Raw genomic sequence first — 21315 nt, forward strand, 5'->3', positions numbered from 1 at the left:
ACATTTTTTCAAAAAAATATTTTTTTTATTTTATTTGAAATGTACGCTGAGTTTGTTGGAGAAGACCGTTGGGAAACTTGTTTGTTAGATGAGAAATATGAAATTCACTGTTGTGAGTCATTTGAAGTCAGAAACAAAAAGACAAAAAGAGTTTTAAGCGAATGTGAGCGAAATGACGGATATACTACTATGAGGATGGGTGGAAAAAACTATCTTAAACATGTTGTCATTGCAACTCATTTTATACCGAACCCTAACAATTTACCTTTTGTAGACCATATAAACCGTATAAGAAATGACAATAGACTTGAAAACTTGCGTTGGGTCACTCGTTCTGAAAACAGTAAGAACAAAGGCAAAATTGGAGATATTGTATTCGAATTTGTCGACGAACTAGAAGATGAAACAATTGAAATTACAGACTATGGCAAGCATACGTTTGAGTTTTACTACTATAGCGAAGAACAAGACTCTTTCTACTTTTATACCGGCGTAAACTATAGGAAATTACAAGTATATTTTACTAAGGATGGCTATGCTTATGTAAACGCTAGAGATACAGATGGAAAATACGTTCAAATACTTCTTAACAAATTCAAGAAGCTATATGGCATACCATTTTAAAACGTTTTTAAAACAGTATATTTTTACATATATAAAATGCTTCAGGTTGAAAAACAAAGAACAAAAGTAGCAGATACAAAACCGTTAGACTATATCTTTACAAACGCTGGTAGGAATATTTCAGATGAAGAAATTTCATCCGGAGCTTACAGGTTTGACTATCCAATTCGTTGGCTTCAAAGTCCTTCAGATGCAAAGGCAATAGGATTTAGAAGAGTTTTGTTTTCAAATAGAACTAACGCGTTTATGTTCGCAGTATATTTTCACGGTCAGTATAAAGGTTCTGATGGTCTAATAGAAAAATTTGACGAAATGAAAATCTTTACAATTCGTTCAGACGAAAGTCTTGAAAAAACTCTAAATGACTTTCAAACTCAAATAAACAAATACTACTGGGAATTTCAAGAAAAATACCACTCTTTACTAAATGGAACATACTATCTGAAGCTAGAATACGACAAGATGAACTCCACCGTTTCATTTCAAAAGATTGAAATTAACCCTCCAAGAGATACAGAGTTTTTATATTGGGGGGTGGACAGACGTTCTTGGGCACAATTTCTTCGGTTACTAAACCAGAACGAACCATTACCACCAGATGGTCCATTTAAATTTGTACTTCCACCAGCAGATTTGACAGTTTATAAAAACGTGTTTGACCCTCAAAATGTCATGTGTCATGCAAGTTTCAGTTCAAGCAACAACAGTTTTCTTTGTATCGGTAAGGACTTTTATGACTTTGCTTCTAAATTCTACGAACCACCTAGTAACAGTTTCTCTGACTTTCAAGTCTGGTTCACAACAAACGGTGTGCAGCATATTATACCTTTGTACTATGACTTTTATCTCGAATTGTCTTTCATATACAACTACGGAAAAGTGCTGAAAAAGTATTGAAAAATATATTTTAGATCTCACCAGGTCCCTCGGTCCCTCGGTCATTTTAACTTCTCTGAAAAAGTGTGACAACATGACATTTTGACAACAACACAGGAAATAGATTTCTTCGTCAATGTTTTGTATAAAAAGCACCCCGCGGAATTCCGCGGGGTGGTATATTCTTCACGAAATGCTTGTTTTGAGGTTAAGCCACTTTTGGCTCCACCTGTTTTTTCAACCAAAACTCATTTTTGTCGGCAAAAATATATTTTAGGTGAAGTGGTGAGATCTCACCTCTTTTTTCACCTCTTTTCTCACCCGTTGAATTTTCATGAATTTTCCCGAAATAAAAAAAGTTAGTTTTTTATAAAATATTTTTTTTATTTTTATTGTAAGAACATGTTAGCAACAACTTCACCAAACTCGTTAGTCATGAATCCAACTTCAATGTTAGTAGAGATGAAAAGCTTCATTCCTTCTTCATATACTTTCGAAACAGAAATCCAGAAGATAAAGCAAGAACTTCTCCAAGGAGATTTAGACTGTAGTGCGAAAGATGAAACAAATGAACAATATCTTTATGAAATGCAGGATATTATTGAACATCTACCTAAACTTCCTGAAATACAACAACAAAAGCTTACAATTCCTGAATTCGATGAAATAGAAGTCAAAGCAACTGACTCAGTAGAAACCAAGAAGTTCATACGTAAGGTAAACTATGAGTTTCTTGGATTTCATTGCAACCACAAAGTTATGGACAAAGATTGCGATATGTTATATAAGAACATCTCTGACATATACAAATCTGAAGAATTTAAGACCTACGACAACTTTGTTTCGTTAGTTGCAAAATGTGTATGGCAGATAAGAGATAAAGATAAAAGAGGTAAAGTATGGAACGAACAGATAAAACCAGCAACTTTTGAGTTAAAGAAAACCATTGACGCCTTAGTCATACTTGCAGGTTTTATTTCAATGTACAATGCTAAAATGAACCCACAATGTTCTAAATGTAAAGCAGCAATGAGGAAATATAACTACTCCGTCAAAGAGATAGAACGTATGCGAAACGACTATGCAGATTTAAAGAAAGAAGCAGAGAAACCAGCAGAAGATAAAATGGACATGTTGACATTTCTGAACAAAAACTATCCAACAGCTGACGATTTCCTTCTATCTGATGTCAAGAAGAAATATAAAGAAACATTCGGCATAGTTAAAACTTTTGACATACTGACAGAAGAAATAGAAGCTACAAAACTGTTTAGAATTTCAAATATACATCGTACAATTCATGTAAAACGCTTGTGAAAAAGAGGTGAGAAAAGAGGTGAGAAAACAGGTGAGATCTCACCTCTTCACCTAAAATATATTTTTGCTGAGTAAAATGACCAAATTTCATGATATAACTGTATTTTTTTGACGAAGAGAACTTTGACACTTCGTAAAAAAATCCCTGAAATCATATCTTTTATACAAAATTCAAGAGGTGAGAAAAGAGGTGAGAAAACAGGTGAGATCTCACCACTTCACCTAAAATATATTTTGGGTCATTTACACTCATTGACGATGAAATTCATGACAAAACATATACGATGAAGTATATTTCCTGTGTTGTTGTCAAAATATCATGTTGTCACACTTTTTCAGAGAAGTTCGTTTAACCGAGGGACCGAGGGACCGAGGGACCTGGTTCCACCTAAAAAATATTTTTGCTGAAAAAAATGACCAAATTTCATGAATTTCCTCATATGTTTGCTACCCCGACTTTTTTCGGCCTTGCATAAAACACATGAAAATCGTGAAAAAATGACCAAATTTCATGATATAACTGTATTTTTTTGACGAAGTGAACTTTTACTCTTCATAAAAAAAATCCCTGAAATCGTGAAAAAATGACCAAATTTCATGAATTTCCTCATATGTTTGCGACCCTCGGAAAACCGAGGAACGAGATTCCGTACGAAAATCGCAAGAATTTGCGACCGGTGGAAAACCGCGGGTCGAGATTCCGTACGAAAATCGTGAAAAAAACACATGAAAATCGTGAAAAAATGCTACCCTCGAAAAACCGAGGATAGAGATTCCGTACGAAAATCGTAAAAAATTGCGACCCCGGTTTTTTTCGGGGTCGCCTAAAACTCATGAAAATCGTGAAAAAATGCGAGTACGTTAAAAACCGTAGTCGCCTAAAACTCATGAAAATCGTAAAAAAACACATGAAAATCGTGAAAAAATGCGACCCCGACTTTTTCCGGGGTCGCCTAAAACTCATGAAAATCGTAAAAAAACTCCCTGAAATCATATCTTTTATACAAGATAGAAAAAATAAAATTAACGCTAGTTTTTTTAAAATATTTTTTTATTTTGTATGTAAAGACAGGAAATGACAAGCACTGAGTTTGAAACAGTTAAAAAGATAGACAATGAGACCAAGGTGGTTAGAATAGGTGATTTAAACGTAAGATACTCAAAGAAATACAAAAAATATTCTTTGTCAGACATTTTAACACTATCTGGAAAGAGAGCAAAGGACTGGGTTAGAAATGCTTCAACTCAGAAAATTTTGACAAGAAATCCTGAGCTTTTGATATCAGTAAGATTTTATGGAACTACAGCATATCTTATAGACAAAAGTCTTATACCAGTAGTTTTGTTATGGTTAGACCCAGTTGTTGGATATAATTTCATAACATATGGTTCATTCGATACGGAACGTTGCAGTGAAGGCTTACTTTACATCGTTCAGAAACCGAAGGACTTCAATACAAAGAGATATAAGATAGGAAGAACATATAATATAACTAAAAGATATGACAGTACAGTCAATAGAGTTAAGGTTGTGTTTGTAAATGATATGAGAGCTGCTGAAACAGAACTGCTTGAAGTTTTTGAGAAAAGGTATGGTGCTCCCACGAAAGGTAAAGAAACGTTTGAAGTAGATGAGATAGATAGTGCTATAAAATTATTTGACGAAGTTGCTGAAAAATACATGTAAAGCGTTTATTTTTCAAGCTTGACACCAAAGATGGCTCAGGTAGCTCTATAAGGTAAATTGTCTTGTCCGAGTCCTTCTGGCATTCCGAGTCCTTCCTTCTGGCATTCCGAGTCCTTCCTTCCGACAGGAAAAGTCCTTCCTTCCGACAGGAAAAGTCCTTCCTTCCGACAGGAAAAGTTTTTCTTTCCGACAGGAAAAGTCCTTCCTTCCGACAGGAAAAGTCCTTCCTTCCGACAGGAAAAGTTTTTCTTTCCGACAGGAAAAATTTTTTCTGTTGTCCGTCCGTAAACCATTCAAATTTTCGAAAATTGAGAACTTTTTGGCCGACCTTCAGAAAAAGTTTTTCCTTCCGACAGGAAAAGTTTTTCTTTCCGACAGGAAAAGTTTTTCTTTCCGACAGGAAGAGTTCTTCCTTCCAACAGGAAAAGTCCTTCCTTCCGACAGGAAAAGTTTTTCTTTCCGACAGGAAAATAACAGAGTATTTTGACAACTTCAAAGAAGCAGACTAAGACTCAAACACTTACATTTTTACGCTTGACTTTTTACAATTTGAACTTTGTTCGCGTAGATGTGAATTCTGAAAGAAGTATGAGGGTCTTGTATGACTTTGTACTTCTCCCATAGTTCATGTCTGTCAAACTTACCTGCCATGGACTCTTTCATAAGTTCCATGAAATCGTCTTCGGACAATCCGGGGAAAAGTACAATGTCAGTAAGTATTCTCTTTACATCCTTACTTAAACTCTTTGCTGTCTGTACACAAATGACAACTGAGATGTTAAAGTGTCTGAGCTTCTTAAGAATTCGACACATGTCTTGTTCTCTGTTCTTTAACAAAGGATGAGAGGCGAAATCATCTAAGATAAGAAGACATCTGTGAGGGTAAGTCTTCCAATCGTAAGATTGCAATTTCTTCGAAATGTATTCTATCTCTTTCTGTTTGTTTCTGAAGTGTTTCTTCTCTAATATTCTCTGCATTTCTCATTTGGGTCTTTAAACTTAGAATTTATATACTCATTTATAGCATTGTACTTCAAAACTCTTCTTTGGTACTTCTTTATCCAATCTAACAACTCAGAGTCTTTTATACATACTAACTTAGACTTTTTTATAATATCTTTGAACGAATTTACGGTTTGGTCAAATTGACCAGAAGTACTACAAATGACTACTAACTCATAGAATGGGTTCTTCTCATCTAGTTCTTGTTGTTGTGCAGCCATTTTAAGATAAGTGAAAGTCTTACCCGACCCAGGCGGTGCAATTAGACCTGTTATACCATACAAATTCTGAGCATAAGAACTTGTCATGTATGGGTTTTATCTGAGCATTTTCCAACTTCCTCTTGTTCTTATTTAAAAATTCTCAAATTTTTTGTCAATGTCAGCAAACTTTTTTTCTAACATATTTTTAGAAAAATTGAAATTTTTATCTTTTAGAAAATGTTAGCGATTTCGCTATCTATATTCGAGACAAGCTTTTCGACAGCAAAACATCTGTCGACCATAAAATCTTACAGTGTAAACAAGAAAAGGGGAATTTGTTCTAAAGTTCTGTTTCTGGGAATATGACAAGAACCATAAAACCTTAAGCAGAGAAGTCTTAAAATTTGTCAATGACAGACTTGTTGACAGAGATGACGCCTCTTGGAGAGATGAAGTCCAACAAAACTTCTTAGAATGCAAAGAAGACACATGCGCTGTTCTTGAAGATGAAATAGAAAACAGAATAGAAGAGCTATTAAATGACAAAGCACTTTTACAAAAATATGGTTCTGAGAAGTTTGACATAACTCCACCAGAAAAGAAGAAGAGAGAGAAGAAAGAAAAGAAAGTAGAAGAAGAGAAGAAAGAACCAGAGCCAGAGAAGGGGAGATATGACATGTAAAAATAAAATTTTATTTTTAGAACATTTTCTGGGTCAATGTCAATGTTCTCTTCCTCTTTAGGAGGCAAACACTGGCTTAGACTCTAAAATCTTTTTACCCAATTTACCTTGAACTTCAACTATCTTAGACTCATAATATTCATAGTCGTCTGCTTTCTTTGGTTCATAAGGTATAACAAGTTTGTATGCTTTGCCTTCTTTAAGGTTTGAAAACCTTCTGTCAAAACTTTCTTTGACTGTTAACAAACCTTCTATGTCTAAGTCTTCAAATTTCGCACCATTTTTAGTCACAATAGCAAACTTAACTGGTTCGATGTTCCAAACTTTGTCAAATGTAGACTTTTCAAAATGGTAGAAGTAAACATTCAAATATGTGAATGGGTCTAGTTCTTCTTTAAGTCCTGACATGTACTTGTTGACTGAGATGAATTTCGTCATCTTTTCTATCGGATAAAAAATATTTTTTTTTAAAATTTACTCAGAAAAATTTTTCTTTGTATATACACCATTCTGTACGTCTAAAAGACTTTTGACATTTGCCAAGAATGTTCGTTTAGACGCTGCCATATAACCATACTCTTGACAATACTGTTTATACGAATCGTACAATGACCTTTCATCTAAACACTCAAAGTCAGTTTCATCTATAAACAGTTCATATACACTCTTGTTTGCTTCTAACAATGTTTGTCTCTCTTCGGTATGTGGAATTTGTCTTGGATTGAACTTAGAAATATCTAATGTCATGAAATATGAGAACAAGTGGTTGTAAAAGTTAGGTGTCAAAGTTTCTGCTAAGTCGTCAAAATATTCTGTATCTTGCATATGAGCTTCTGACGTTCTGACAACTACATATCTTCTGTCAGAACTTTCTAACTTCATCGGAACGGCGTTGTTTGAAACCATGACGAAGTTTGCAACATTTTCGCAAACTCTTTGGTCTCTATACTTTCTTTCAACAACTCCAACTTTGTCTGTTATAAGACTCTTCAAAGCATCTGAGTTTAAAACCTTTGTTGTATCTATACTTTGAAGTTCGTTACATACTATAAGTTTCATATTCTCTATTGAAGAGTTAAATTTACCGCAGATGTTTTCTAAGTTTGTCATATTCGGATTCGAATAGCCCTCTAACAGTTTGCATAAGATATCTGTAAAGAAAGTGTTCTTACCTGTTCCTTGTTTTCCAATTATGATGAGAGCAGTTTCATTTTTAGCACTTGGATGTTGTAAGATGTTTGCAAACCAACATAAGATATACTCATAGACTCTTTCGTTTCCATTGCATATAATTTCTTTGACATGGTCTAACCAAGCTTCTATAACATTTTCTTTCCATTCTACTTGTTCGTATTTATATCCAGTGAAGATAGAATAGAAGTTTGGAGATGGTGTATAAAACTTTATACCACGAACTGAAAAATCTTCTAACTTTGACAATAAGATATCCCAAGCATCTAACATCTTCATACCAACTTGTACGACTTTTATTTTCTTAAGTTTCTGTTACATTCTTGTTCTGAAACTATTGTCGCTCTTGGTTTGTTAAAGACAACATCCCATTCTTTCATGACATAACATTCTGGGGCAGAGTCGACATAAATGACTAAACGTTTCAAATTCTCGACTGCTTTGTTATAGTCTCGAAATGGACACATATTTCTGAACGCTTGGAAGTCATAAAAATCTGAAACGTCTATTCTGTACATTTTTATAAAAATAAAAAAAAATATTTTTTTATTCTTGAGCTATTTGTTGCATTTGTTCCATTTGTTGCATTTGTTGTTCTTGAGCTATTTGTTGTTGAAGTTGTTCTTGTAGTACAATACTTTCACCAGTTGCATCTTCCAATTCGAAACTTTCTGCCGTCATTGACAAATACATAGGACATAAAAGTTTTACAGGAACAAAGTTTGCGTCAACTAAGGTTAAGTTTATGTTTGCCAAAGTGTTTGAGTTCACTAAAGCTGAAAACTCTGCATTCGAATGAACAATAGGCAAACCAGCAGAGAAAGTGTTGTTTATACGCATGAGTATCTTTGGTCATAGTAGTTTCTGTCGACATTCGAATAGCACTTTGAACCTAAGTTTGAAACAATATATAAAATAGGTGTACTTAAAGTCAATGGAATAGACATTCCTTGTATGACACCTTTTCCTGTTATAGGAAACTGTTGGTAGTAAAAACCAGATATAAGTTTTGTATTATAGCTCATATCGTTTATACTAAACTCAGTCGGACATCCAAACATAATGAAACCTGCTCTAGTTGCAGCACATGTTACATCCGTCCTTAAAGTATTAAATAAGTCAACAAAACCTGTTGGTGGTATATCTGAGTAAGTATCTTCAAAGGAGTATTTTTTACCATTCACAACAATAAAATCTTCTGGTGTCAAAAGAGCAAAACAGGCTTTAGTCGTCATTGTGTTTAAGGTCAGTTTACAATATCGTCCTTGAGGACTTTGTAAGTTTGTTGTTATAGAATTATATGACTCAGGGTTTTTAGTCGTAATAGTATAAACCACTATGTCTTCTGCCATTTACTTAGCAAGTAAATTTTAATGAAATGTTGTGGTCGTCAAATATTTTTATGACGTCTGGGAAACTATATTTTAAGTTCAACGTCTCACCTCCTTTCATAACATATATCTTGTCAATGACATTATATGAAACACCACAGCAAGCAATGTCAGGTTCTATTTCTTTGATGTTTATATCGTCTGCCTCTGTCAAAAGTTTCAATAGTTCTTTCAAAATTTCATGAGGTGCGATGACATATGAGTTCACTTTTACAGGGTTGTGCTCAACCAAGTTTAACATTATACCCAAAGCTTGACAAATCTTCTCCTGAGTTTTAAGTTTGTCTTTAAGTTGTTGGTAGTCGTTTCGAATATCTGCAACAGAACTTAAGTCTCTGCTAACTTCAGGATATGTTGGTTGTTCTTTTACAGGAACTATTGTTATACCATCTTCGTCTTCGTATGGTTTCCCCACTTCAACATCTCTGTCTTTGACATTGACAACAACACTTTGACTGTTTGTTTGAGTTGGTGAATTTAACTTCACATCTGCCACCGCCATTAAACCTTTTGAAACACTTACGCTTCTATTTTTCGGAAATGACATTTTACTTAGAATAAAAAGATGGACGTATTTGAGTATCTCTTCGAATTGAAGCAAAACAAAGTTTACACACACAAACAATACAAGTTCATTGACAGAGTAGTTCTTTACACAAACAATGGAAAATGTTATAGAATAGCAGTCTTTGCTGAACCAAAATATTTTCATAAAGCAAAGAAAGTTGGTATAACTGAAATGGTGAAAGTTCTTGACGTTGACAAAAATATAACAACAAAACTGACCGATATTTCTAAAGGTAAGTTTTTAATACAATATTATATCAAAACTGGCGTACTGTCAATATTTGACGGAGAGAAGTCAGTTCAAGAACAACTTACTGACCTGCTGCCAAAATCTGCTCGATGGAAGCTGTCGTTATACCAATCTGAGGAGCCCCAGCAGGTTTCATCGAACGAATCTTCAAAAGAGCATCTTCCGTGAAAAGTGCTATTGGTTTTGTAAACTTCTTTGCTTTCAATTCATCTGGACCGTCTCTGTCACCAGTATATTGTATTTGAACTGTACCAACAGTTGAAATACCACCCATAAAGTCTTCTGAGTCAGCAAATGGAATGCCAAGCCAAAAGTTTGAACGGTCTCCATTTGTATATTGAGTTTTTTGAGCTCCTGCATGAGTCCATACTTTCACATATGGCATAATAGAACTTTGCATTTCAGGGTTAATGGTTGTTGTGAAGTTGTTGTTAAAGTTCATAGCATCTAATGTCAAGTTGTATGACCTCATATCCTCAACTGTAGAATATTCTTCTCTTGGATAGTATTTGCCATCTATGTTTATATGATATTTAATACCGGGGTTGTAGAAACAAGAATAGTCATTTATAGTTCGTCTGAACAGTACAAACATAGTATCTGCATGTTTCATTGCAGTTGTTAAGGCAATATCTGTTCTTGCACCTGGGTCAGCACTTTGGTTTCCAACTTCACCTGCAAAGTCTTTGACAGATATTTGGTGTATAGGGAACATAAGTGGAACTGCAATATATTTGGCAGCTAAAGCATTTGAAATATCTGGGTCCAACATATAGACTGCAAGTCTGCTTTCTATTCTCTTGCATTCAAATTTTTCGCATGTGAACTTAACTGGGTCCCAAGCAGTTCCAGCAGCATTGAAGTAGTAGTTTACTTCAGTGTTGAGGTTTGAGAAACCAAAGTCTAAGTCAACTTTGTCTTTGCAAAATTCGGCGAATGACGTTTGATTTGTTCCCTTTACGTCTGTAAGAGTGAATGGGTCTTGTGTTGGTGCAATGACTAAGTTATTTTTGCTTGGAGTAAGTTCGATAGAAATTTTTCCTGCCCAGTTTGGCAAGTATCTTAAAAACCTGAAGATGAGGAAAGATGACAAAGGAACTCTAAGTTTCAATTTTACTTTGGTTACTGCTGCTGCAGTTTGTCCAGAAAGGTCAACATAAACTCCTGGAACGTTGGGGTCAAGTCTTCTTATTTTCTCAATAGTTGCATACTGGTCTGTTTGTTCTCTAGCTTGTGGTTGTACTGAGTTTCTCAAAGCGAACCATTCATAGTTTGCCCATGTTACTGTTTGAACTAAATCAGAGTTAGAATATATCTTATATCCCATGAAAACTTCTGGAGCATATTGGTATCCGACATAGAAAATTCCATTGCAACCTTTCTTGTCAGACAACTTGGCAGAAGGTTTTATTTCAATGTCTTGTTCCACGTATAAGAAAGAGTTGTCAATAGAAATTATATGAAACCTGTCGCAAGCAATATCTACTGTTGTTGAAGAACCTTCTCCAAACTCACCTACGTTTCCATAAGAAACAGCAGTTGTATATTCGTAAGTTCCAGGAACTATTTCTGACCTTCTAATGGCATTGTCGCATTCGTTATACCATTCGGAAACATTTCCATTCATAGCATCCAAAACTGTTGGCGTTATATTCTGAGCGGCGTACATTTCATATGGGTAAAAATATAGAATAGTTGTCAAGTTCTTCATCGTCAATGAGTGTAAATGACCCAAAATATATTTTAGGTGAAGAGGTGAGATCTCACCTGTTTTCTCACCTCTTTTCTCACCCTCTTGAATTTTCATGAATTTCATCGTAAAGACTTTGTCATGAACTTTCTTGTCAATGTTTTGTAAAGACTTTGTTGAGACTTCTTTGTAAAGACTTCTTTGTAAAGACTTCTTTGTAAAGACTTTGTTGAGACTTCTTTGTAAAGACTTCTTTGTTGAGACTTTGTCATCTAATTTCTCATGAACTTTCTTGTCAATGTTTTGTTGAGACTTTGTCATCTAATTTCTCATGAACTTTCTTCGTCAATGTTTTGTTGAGACTTCTTCATCTAATTTCACATGAACTTTCTTGTCTATGTTTTGTCAAGTTCTTCATCGTAAAGACTTTGTTGAGACTTCTTCATCTATGTTTTTGTCAAGAAAGTTAGTAGTATATATGGGGTGAAAAAACAGGTGAGAAAACAGGTGAGATCTCACCTCTTCACCTAAAATATATTTTTGGGTCATTTACACTCATTGACGATGAAATCATGTCAAGTTCTTCATCGTCAATGTTTTGTTGAGACTTCTTCACTACTTTCACTTTGTTCTACTCTTCTCTTCTTCTTTGGTGTCGCTTTTGGTAACTTGCCCTCTGCTTCAAGTTGTTGTTGCTGAACTATTTCTTCCATGTCTGGTTGTATCTGAACTTCTTCCTGTGGAGTTTCTTGTACCTCATCTGATGGCATTTCATATATTCCGAGACCGTTTTCAACAAGTTCCCTATCTAAGTCATCCGGACTCATAAACCTTTCTTCTTTCGTTCCGTCTCTATTTTTTACGCTTTTCATTACCTTTTGCATAGCCGCGTCGTTATTTTTACTTTCTTGTGCTAAGTTTTCATACTGTACGGTTTGGTTCTGCAACTGTAAAAGTTTTTCTGCCTTTACATTTGCTTCAACTTCTTTTTTATACTCATCGCTATCCACATATGTCTTCAGGGCTTTTTGTTTTATCTCTTCATCTTTCAGTACTTTATATCGAGTAGTATGGTTTTTCAAATTTATGACATCTTGTTCCATTTTTGCTACTTCTGCTGCTTTTTCTGACACTTTTTTCGCATATTCCTCTGTACTTAGTTCTTTCAGTTGTTCTTCTTTCTTCTTTTTCTCTATTTTTAACTCATTGAGTTTCTTTGTGTGTCTGTCATATTCTAGTTTCTTTTCGTTTTCACATATTTGCTTCTGTATGTCTATGTTTGACTTTTTGACATCTGCTATTTGATTTTTGAGTGAACTCAAATTCATTTGACTTTGAGGGTTATAGCCTGCCATTTTCGCTAAAAGTGCCGCTCTTAAACCTCCACTCTGTGCACCAATGACTCGGTTTAAAAGCATAGGATTGCTTGACATTTGTTGCAACATAGTGGGGTCATTCAGCATTTGTTGTTGCAACTGTTGTTGTGGTGTTAGTCTTACTATTGGATGTTTCAATGCTCTCTTCCTCTTACGTATATTCTTACGTGGCATTTTAAGTGAAGATAAAAAGCGGCTTTTGACAGATGTTTATATGACACTTTCTCCGGTTTATAGGACCTCTCTCATATTCTATCTTATCGTATCTAAAATCATCGTAAAGACTTTGTAAAGTTCTTCATCGTAAAGACTTTGTCATGAACTTTCTTGTCAATGTTTTGTAAAGACTTTGTCATGAACTTTCTTGTCAATGTTTTGTAAAGACTTTGTTGAGACTTCTTTGTAAAGACTTTGTCATGAACTTTCTTGTCAATGTTTTGTAAAGTTCTTCATCGTAAAGACTTTGTTGAGACTTCTTTGTAAAGACTTTGTTGAGACTTCTTTGTAAAGACTTTGTCATGAACTTTCTTGTCAATGTTTTGTAAAGTTCTTCATCGTAAAGACTTTGTTGAGACTTCTTTGTAAAGACTTTGTTGAGACTTCTTTGTAAAGACTTTGTTGAGACTTCTTTGTAAAGACTTTGTTGAGACTTCTTTGTAAAGACTTTGTTGAGACTTCTTTGTAAAGACTTTGTTGAGACTTCTTTGTAAAGACTTTGTCATGAACTTTCTTGTCAATGTTTTGTCAATGTTTTGTAAAGACTTTGTCATGAACTTTCTTGTCAATGTTTTGTCAATGTTTTGTAAAGACTTTGTTGAGACTTCTTTGTAAAGACTTTGTTGAGACTTCTTTGTAAAGACTTTGTTGAGACTTCTTTGTAAAGACTTTGTTGAGACTTCTTTGTAAAGACTTTGTTGAGACTTCTTTGTAAAGACTTTGTTGAGACTTCTTTGTAAAGACTTTGTTGAGACTTCTTTGTAAAGACTTTGTTGAGACTTCTTTGTAAAGACTTTGTTGAGACTTCTTTGTAAAGACTTTGTTGAGACTTCTTTGTAAAGACTTTGTTGAGACTTCTTTGTAAAGACTTTGTTGAGACTTCTTTGTAAAGACTTTGTTGAGACTTCTTTGTAAAGACTTTGTTGAGACTTCTTTGTAAAGACTTCCTGGACTGTTGTCAAAATGTCATGTTGTCTCATTTTTTCAGAGAAGTTGGTTTAACCGAGGGACCGAGGGACCGAGGGACCTGGTGACGTAGCGACGATAGACCCTTACTTGTCCGGACATAGTTCTACTATTTTGAGTCCTCTACCGAAAAGTCAACAGCAACGACTTTCAAAAATTTTTAGGGCTAGAAGGCACGAAGTGCCTGGGAAGCCCGCTTCACCCAAAAAAACCTCATTTTATACTTCATTGCATACTAAACATCTTCAGGGGCTAGAGGGGCGCAGCCCTGGAAGCCCCAATACCTTTTTTTTTTTAAACTAGAAAAAAAAGAAGAAAGAAAAGAGAAAAAGAAAAAAATAATAATGAGCATATTATATAATTGTGGTCATAGGCCGAGTGGCGTGGAAAGGATGTCGCCCTTCGGGCTCCACCCTTTCCACGCCACGAGGCCCGATTTTTGGCCACTTTTTTGATTTTGGCCGGGTGCCAGCTCCTGGCAGGCGGCCCGCAAAATTGTGCCAGTTTGTACAACCCTACTCAGAAAAAGTGTGAAACATATTTTGAATATTATCGACCATACATGAATGATATGCAACGATTGTCAGACTTCAAAAGGCTTGTTTTAGAATTCGAGGGCACACCACGAAGGATAGATCTTTATATTCCCATACAAGATATGCAGCGATAAAAGATTAGACTGAAAGCATCAATCATAATTTTATTTTTAATGAGTTGAAGTTAAACATCTTGTCTGAACAAAATAGACATTATAAAAAGAGTTGTTTGAAATAGAGATATTAAATAAAAATCATTAATAAGTTTAATTTTTACTGAGTTGAAGTTAAACATCTTGTCTGAACAAAATAGACATTATAAAAAGAGTTGTTTGAAATAGAGATATTAAATAAAAATCATTAATAAGTTTAATTTTTACTGAGTTGAAATCAAACATCTTGTCTAAACAAAAAATACATTATAAAAAGAGTTGTTTGAAATAGAGATATTAAATAAAAATCATTAATAAGTTTAATTTTTACTGAGTTGAAGTTAAACATCTTGTCTGAACAAAATAGACATTATAAAAAGAGTTGTTTGATATAGAGATATTAAATAAAAATCATTAATAAGTTTAATTTTTACTGAGTTGAAGTTAAACATCTTGTCTGAACAAAATAGACATTATAAAAAGAGTTGTTTGAAATAGAGATATTAAATAAAAATCATTAATAAGTTTAATTTTTACTGAGTTGAAATCAAACATCTTGTCTAAACAAAAAATACATTATAAAAAGAGTTGTTTGAAATAGAGATATTAAATAAAAATCATTAATAAGTTTAATTTTTACTGAGTTGAAGTTAAACATCTTGTCTGAACAAAATAGACATTATAAAAAGAGTTGTTTGATATAGAGATATTAAATAAAAATCATTAATAAGTTTAATTTTTACTGAGTTGAAATCAAACATCTTGTCTAAACAAAAAATACATTATAAAAGAGTTGTTTGAAATAGATATATTAAATAAAATCATTAATAAGTTTAGTTTTTACTGAGTTGAAGTTAAACATCTTGTCTGAACAAAATAGACATTATAAAAAGAGTTGTTTGATATAGAGATATTAAATAAAAATCATTAATAAGTTTAATTTTTACTGAGTTGAAATCAAACATCTTGTCTAAACAAAAAATACATTATAAAAAGAGTTGTTTGAAATAGATATATTAAATAAAAATCATTAATAAGTTTAATTTTTACTGAGTTGAAGTTAAACATCTTGTCTGAACAAAATAGACATTATAAAAAGAGTTGTTTGAAATAGAGATATTAAATAAAAATCATTAATAAGTTTAATTTTTACTGAGTTGAAATCAAACATCTTGTCTAAACAAAAAATACATTATAAAAAGAGTTGTTTGAAATAGAGATATTAAATAAAAATCATTAATAAGTTTAGTTTTTACTGAGTTGAAGTTAAACATCTTGTCTGAACAAAATAGACATTATAAAAAGAGTTGTTTGATATAGAGATATTAAATAAAAATCATTAATAAGTTTAATTTTTACTGAGTTGAAATCAAAATCTTGTCTAAACAAAAAATACATTATAAAAAGAGTTGTTTGAAATAGAGATATTAAATAAAAATCATTAATAAGTTTAATTTTTACTGAGTTGAAGTTAAAATCTTGTCTGAACAAAATAGACATTATAAAAGAGTTGTTTGATATAGAGATATTAAATAAAAATCATTAATAAGTTTAATTTTTACTGAGTTGAAATCAAACATCTTGTCTAAACAAAAAATACATTATAAAAAGAGTTGTTTGAAATAAAGATATTAAATAAAAATCATTAATAAGTTTAGTTTTTACTGAGTTGAAGTTAAACATCTTGTCTGAACAAAATAGACATTATAAAAAGAGTTGTTTGATATAGAGATATTAAATAAAAATCATTAATAAGTTTAATTTTTACTGAGTTGAAATCAAACATCTTGTCTAAACAAAAAATACATTATAAAAAGAGTTGTTTGAAATAGAGATATTAAATAAAAATCATTAATAAGTTTAATTTTTACTGAGTTGAAGTTAAACATCTTGTCTGAACAAAATAGACATTATAAAAAGAGTTGTTTGAAATAGAGATATTAAATAAAAATCATTAATAAGTTTAATTTTTACTGAGTTGAAGTTAAACCTCTTGTCTGAGCCAAGAACTGTCTTGGCGTCAAAGTGTTTGTTGCACCGACGTAGATCTTTGTGCTCTTCATTCTCTGTCTGAGCAACTCTACCTTCTCTAATTCAGCGAACGAAACACCTCCGAAGAAGAACAAAACAACGTTTGTGTATCTTCCTGTGTGTGTTGGAATTTCGAAGCACTTCTTGTCGAGTTTTCCATCGATTGCGTCCATGCAAGCCTGTGCAGCGTAAGGGTAGTAAATGTCAGTAACAAATGGTTCTTCGACCGGATTTACTTCTCTCAAGGATTGTCTTGGAGCTGCATCTCCAAGGTATTTGAGGTTCAAGATCGCATCTTTCCAGTTGCCCGTTGTAAGTGATCCTGCCTCTAAAAGCCTCTCCAATTCTGTGTCAGAAATTTTTCCACCGGAAAGTTGGTAAACGGCCAATGCTCTTAACTTGTCCATTGGCTCTGGTCCCTGCTTGATAATGATGTCCTGGAGGTCGGAAAGGTTCGGCTTGTAGCTGGAGCCGTCTTTCTCCTTGGCGGCAAGCTGTTGTTCGTATTTCGAAATATCTGCAAGGCAACGCTTAGTTAATGCTTCATCCAGACGTATACAAATGTCGAGGTGGTTGGATACTGTTGTAGCATACGACTGATCTCTGATGTAGCGCTTCATTGCTTCCGCATATTTTTGAGATGTTTTGTCGATATTTGGATCTGTAATGATTTTGTGGGTCTGTGTGACTTGCGATGAGAGATCACGGATCTCGATGAACTTCTGGAAGTGTTTGTAGCAGTAATCGTTGAAGATTTTGTCTTCGTATGGATTGAGTGCGACAACGCTGTTCGGATCGCCTTCCTTAAGGTAGACACAGTCGTTTTCAACTGGGAAGTTCTCGTAAATCATGGATTGGTAGGTGAATCTGTGGAGTAATGGCGTAATTGGGTCGGCACCACGAGGAATGATGAGAAGAAGGGTGTTGTCCTTGTTAAGGGATCGTCCGCCATCATCTAGCTCGCGAGTAACGCCCATTAATTGATCGTTGAATTTTGTGCAGAATCTCTTGATTTTATCCATGGATTTTGGATAGGCGATACTTGGGATGGCCTTGATGGTCAAGAAGAAGCTGATAAGGCCGTAGTTGATCTCGTCGGAGATCGCGTTGAAATCAACGGGAGAGTTTGGAGAATAGAGGAATTTGTAGGCTCGTGGTGATGGTACCATGAAAACACCTGGTTGTGTAGGCTGATAATGGATCCAGAGATCAAGAAATGTTAAAATGTGATTGACAACTTCAGGATGTGATTCTAATGCACTCATTGTTGATGGAAGGCATGTGTATGTGAATAAAAGGTGAGCTGCCGCGTATAATGGTGTTTTATCACTGAAATCAGCAATAAATTGTTTGATATCAACGCAAGGATGAAGTAAATAAATAGCTTGATACATTGGGAAGGGTTCACGCTTCTTCTCGTAAAGTTCTGTCAGAATGACATTGTGCTCAATGAGCTCTGTTGTGCTGATTAAAGCAGAAATTGCTGGCAATGTCATTGTATCGACAACGAGAATGAATTTGAATCCTTTATTCTCGCTCTTGATCTTTGTAATGGCATTGATAAAGACATTGCGCTCTAATGTGCGAATATCTGCACTTGCCTGCATATTTTGTAGAAAAAAATTTGTTTTTCAATAGTTTACATTAAAATTCACGATAACATTTCATCTCAATTGTTTGTATTAAGTCTTCACATTGATAAAATAATATGTTTGATGGATAATTTGCGCGATTTTCGATATAAAACTTGATTACATCCAAAATTTAAAAAGCGATTATCACATTTGATCATGAATGATGCATATAAATGATAATCAACTAATAATAAATGATACATTTGTTGTGGATAACTATATGCTGCTATATATCCAGAACTAAAGTAACATTTCAATATTTTTTGTTTCAATTGTTTGAAATTTAGATATATTTGTTCAGCATAAAGGTTTTAAACATATGTATTAGGCTTACATGATTGATTACCATTTACGTGCATGTCTAAATGAATGTATTTTATAAAATAATTGTAATTTTGAAAAAAAATTAATGATTATCATATGAACAATCTTAAATGATTAAGAACATTCACCTCTTAAATTTGAATATTCATTCAATAATAATCATTTCCTATTCCAAAATTTCATTTTCATGAAATGCAAATAATATATTGAATAAATGCTATTTTAATCCAAAATTAATGTCTGCCACTTATAGAGATACGTATCCAAGAAGCATTGTAACTTGTTGCAGGCTTTCAAGAGAGCAATAATTAGTTTCAAATTCGGAATCATTAAAATACTTCATATCATAAATCATTTATAACAGGAATTAATAGACATATAGTATACTTTATTTATAATAACATAATGAAGGAGTTGATTGTAGATGTTTCAATCTAGATCATTTGGGTAATTTTAACATCTATACAAGGTTCATTAAAACGACATTCTTTAGGTTTTCCTAAAACTATTTCATTATAAAACTTAATTGTTGATTCTAAGTTTGTTTGGAGAGTATCAAGTCCATATTCTTCCAATTTTGTTTTCTTGTTAGAAAACAAATTAACTCCAACTCCGAGCTGATCTTTTTTAATTTTGAATCCTGCTGCAGCTAAAATTGTTGGGAAATAATCCAATATTGAATATTCTCTATTTGTTGCTTTTAATGGCTTAATTTCTGAATGATAAAATATATTAACTGATCTTCTTGAATAATGATTTGCTTCTGCTCTTTCTTTATAACCAAATCCTCGAACTAAATGATCACCAACTAAAACAAATAATGTATTATTATACCAGCTTTGATCTTTTGCCCATTCCATGAAAGATTTCACATGATTATCAACACATCTAACAGCATTCTCTTGAACAGTTCCATCTTTTGGACAATAAGGACATTTCATACCAGGTTCGTGTGAATCTAAAGTGAAGAAATGTGAATAAAATGGTTTATTAAGTTTTCCTAACTTATCCAAATCTTCTCGATATTTCATCCACGTTAAATGATCATTTAGCCAATTCTCTTTTGTATTAGGCACGATATCATCTTTCAAAGTTAAATTATCAAAATGATGTGCAGCAAACATTCTTCCAACACCCCAATCTGTAATTGATGTTCCTTTTATCATATGAAGTTCATATCCAAAATCATGCAATATCGAAGGTAAACAATGCATTTTTTCATAAAAAGATTCATCTAAATATGGATAACCACATATTGTACCAACTGTTGCAGCAACAGTAAATGAGGAACGTTTAAGAGTTATGTGTCCACCAAATTTATCATTCAAATTTGAAAATGTTACGGTATTTTCTTTATCTTTCATCAAACCTTCTAAATATGGAAGAAGTGTTACATTACTAAGTCCTCCATTTTCCTTTGATAGATACATTGTTTCCATTGCTTCAAGGTTGATAAAGATTATATTCTTGAGTTTTTTTGGAGGGATAACTAAATCTGAACTTGGAACTACTGAATTTTTACTAAGAAAATCGTAGCTGCTATCGGGAGTTGGTATCACCAATTTATTAGTTAATAGAAGGGTTGATAAAATGTAAAATATTAATATATGCCTAAATTGGACTTTAACTGAATAAAACTTGAAGATAAATTTGAGATTTAAATGTGATAATCTATGGAATAATAGTGCAAAAAGTAAAGATGGTAAGAAGAGATTGAATAAATATCTTTGAATAAAAGGAAAAATGATTTTGGTATTTGTTTTATAATTATTTCCTTGATTGATAAGGGCAATCAATTGATCCTCGTATATTGGTCCTAATGCTTCGTATACATTTTTGATGATTGCTATCAAAATTGTGAGAATAATTATGATTATCCAAATAACTGAGGAATAGAGTAAGTTGGACACGCAAAATTCATTACAACACAAATCATTGTAATATATATGATGTTTTGAAAATCCAATGATGAACATCAAGTTTATTAGTAGTGGTTCGATTTGCAATGTTTTCAAAACATCTGAAAAGGGAACTATGCTGTAAAACGATAATATCCAAGTTGTGATTATTGGCACTACGGTGAATGCAATAAGTTTTGAATGTTTTGGAAAATTGTTGTTAAAGTAAGGAGCAAAATAGTACATCAAAGGAGGGATTCCATAATAAATGAGCAGATTAAGTAAAATTAGTATCATTACAGTAAAAAGCCCTTGTGAAAGTAAATTTTTAGTGCGATGAATTTCAAAGGTTTTATTTTTATAGAAAATTATTCTAAGAATTGTTATAGTATATAGCTCAATCCTATAATTATAATTACGATATTTGGAAAATTTTCACTCAGAAAAAATTAGTTTTGTACATAGTTTTTGGGTTGGCCGGAGTTTTAAAAGAACAAAGAAAATGTGGTATATACCAAAATATTGAATTCACTCTTTATCGAGTTTTGCCTCAATTCTCTGAAAATTTTCGATCTCAAATAATTCATAATTGAGAGTAATTCAAAAAGATAGATGCACTCAATAGAGTACCTTTCATAAATAGATAAATTTATAAGATATATTTCAAATTGATAATCATCTCAATTTCAACATCACAATTTC

General features: G+C 33.1%; 10 protein-coding genes and 1 pseudogene across 11 annotated transcripts, besides 1 other annotated feature; 3 read left to right on the forward strand and 8 right to left on the reverse strand.

Annotated features, from left to right (window-relative positions):
* Positions 1-11405: part of a mobile genetic element that runs on past the window's edge.
* On the forward strand, positions 40-624 carry TVAGG3_0948120 (His-Me finger endonucleases family; the record flags this gene model as incomplete). The annotated part of the gene is made up of 1 exon (XM_051253152.1): positions 40-624. One exon carries the CDS (start codon positions 40-42, stop codon positions 622-624), a length of 585 nt encoding a protein of 194 aa, XP_051078726.1.
* On the forward strand, positions 661-1521 carry TVAGG3_0948130 (uncharacterized protein; the record flags this gene model as incomplete). The annotated part of the gene is made up of 1 exon (XM_051253153.1): positions 661-1521. One exon carries the CDS (start codon positions 661-663, stop codon positions 1519-1521), a length of 861 nt encoding a protein of 286 aa, XP_051078727.1.
* Positions 1903-2817, forward strand: TVAGG3_0948140 (organellar and viral DNA polymerase type B; the record flags this gene model as incomplete). The annotated part of the gene is made up of 1 exon (XM_051253154.1): positions 1903-2817. The coding sequence occupies one exon, from the start codon at positions 1903-1905 to the stop codon at positions 2815-2817; it is 915 nt and encodes a 304-aa protein (XP_051078728.1).
* On the reverse strand, positions 5033-5482 carry TVAGG3_0948150 (protein of unknown function, DUF4106 family; the record flags this gene model as incomplete). Its single annotated transcript, XM_051253155.1, has 1 exon — positions 5033-5482. The coding sequence occupies one exon, from the start codon at positions 5480-5482 to the stop codon at positions 5033-5035; it is 450 nt and encodes a 149-aa protein (XP_051078729.1).
* On the reverse strand, positions 6866-8049 carry TVAGG3_0948160 (annotated as a pseudogene). Its single transcript has one exon. A coding segment is annotated over exon 1 (1184 nt).
* TVAGG3_0948170 (protein of unknown function, DUF4106 family) lies at positions 8939-9475 on the reverse strand (the record flags this gene model as incomplete). Its single annotated transcript, XM_051253156.1, has 1 exon — positions 8939-9475. The coding sequence occupies one exon, from the start codon at positions 9473-9475 to the stop codon at positions 8939-8941; it is 537 nt and encodes a 178-aa protein (XP_051078730.1).
* On the reverse strand, positions 9852-10505 carry TVAGG3_0948180 (protein of unknown function, DUF4106 family; the record flags this gene model as incomplete). Its single annotated transcript, XM_051253157.1, has 1 exon — positions 9852-10505. One exon carries the CDS (start codon positions 10503-10505, stop codon positions 9852-9854), a length of 654 nt encoding a protein of 217 aa, XP_051078731.1.
* Positions 11406-12070: 665 nt separating the features above from the next.
* Positions 12071-13030, reverse strand: TVAGG3_0948190 (protein of unknown function, DUF4106 family; the record flags this gene model as incomplete). The annotated part of the gene is made up of 1 exon (XM_051253158.1): positions 12071-13030. The coding sequence occupies one exon, from the start codon at positions 13028-13030 to the stop codon at positions 12071-12073; it is 960 nt and encodes a 319-aa protein (XP_051078732.1).
* A 377-nt stretch (positions 13031-13407) lies between these two features.
* TVAGG3_0948200 (uncharacterized protein) lies at positions 13408-14052 on the reverse strand (the record flags this gene model as incomplete). The annotated part of the gene is made up of 1 exon (XM_001321379.1): positions 13408-14052. One exon carries the CDS (start codon positions 14050-14052, stop codon positions 13408-13410), a length of 645 nt encoding a protein of 214 aa, XP_001321414.1.
* A 2644-nt stretch (positions 14053-16696) lies between these two features.
* Positions 16697-18365, reverse strand: TVAGG3_0948210 (vesicle docking involved in exocytosis; the record flags this gene model as incomplete). Its single annotated transcript, XM_001321378.1, has 1 exon — positions 16697-18364. One exon carries the CDS (start codon positions 18362-18364, stop codon positions 16697-16699), a length of 1668 nt encoding a protein of 555 aa, XP_001321413.1.
* Positions 18366-19085: 720 nt separating this feature from the next.
* On the reverse strand, positions 19086-20942 carry TVAGG3_0948220 (lipoteichoic acid synthase family; the record flags this gene model as incomplete). Its single annotated transcript, XM_001321377.1, has 1 exon — positions 19150-20154. One exon carries the CDS (start codon positions 20152-20154, stop codon positions 19150-19152), a length of 1005 nt encoding a protein of 334 aa, XP_001321412.1.
* Positions 20943-21315: the final 373 nt, after the last annotated feature.

Source organism: Trichomonas vaginalis, chromosome I (genome assembly GCF_026262505.1).
Source record: "Trichomonas vaginalis G3 chromosome I, whole genome shotgun sequence".
Lineage (NCBI taxonomy): Eukaryota > Parabasalia > Trichomonadida > Trichomonadidae > Trichomonas > Trichomonas vaginalis.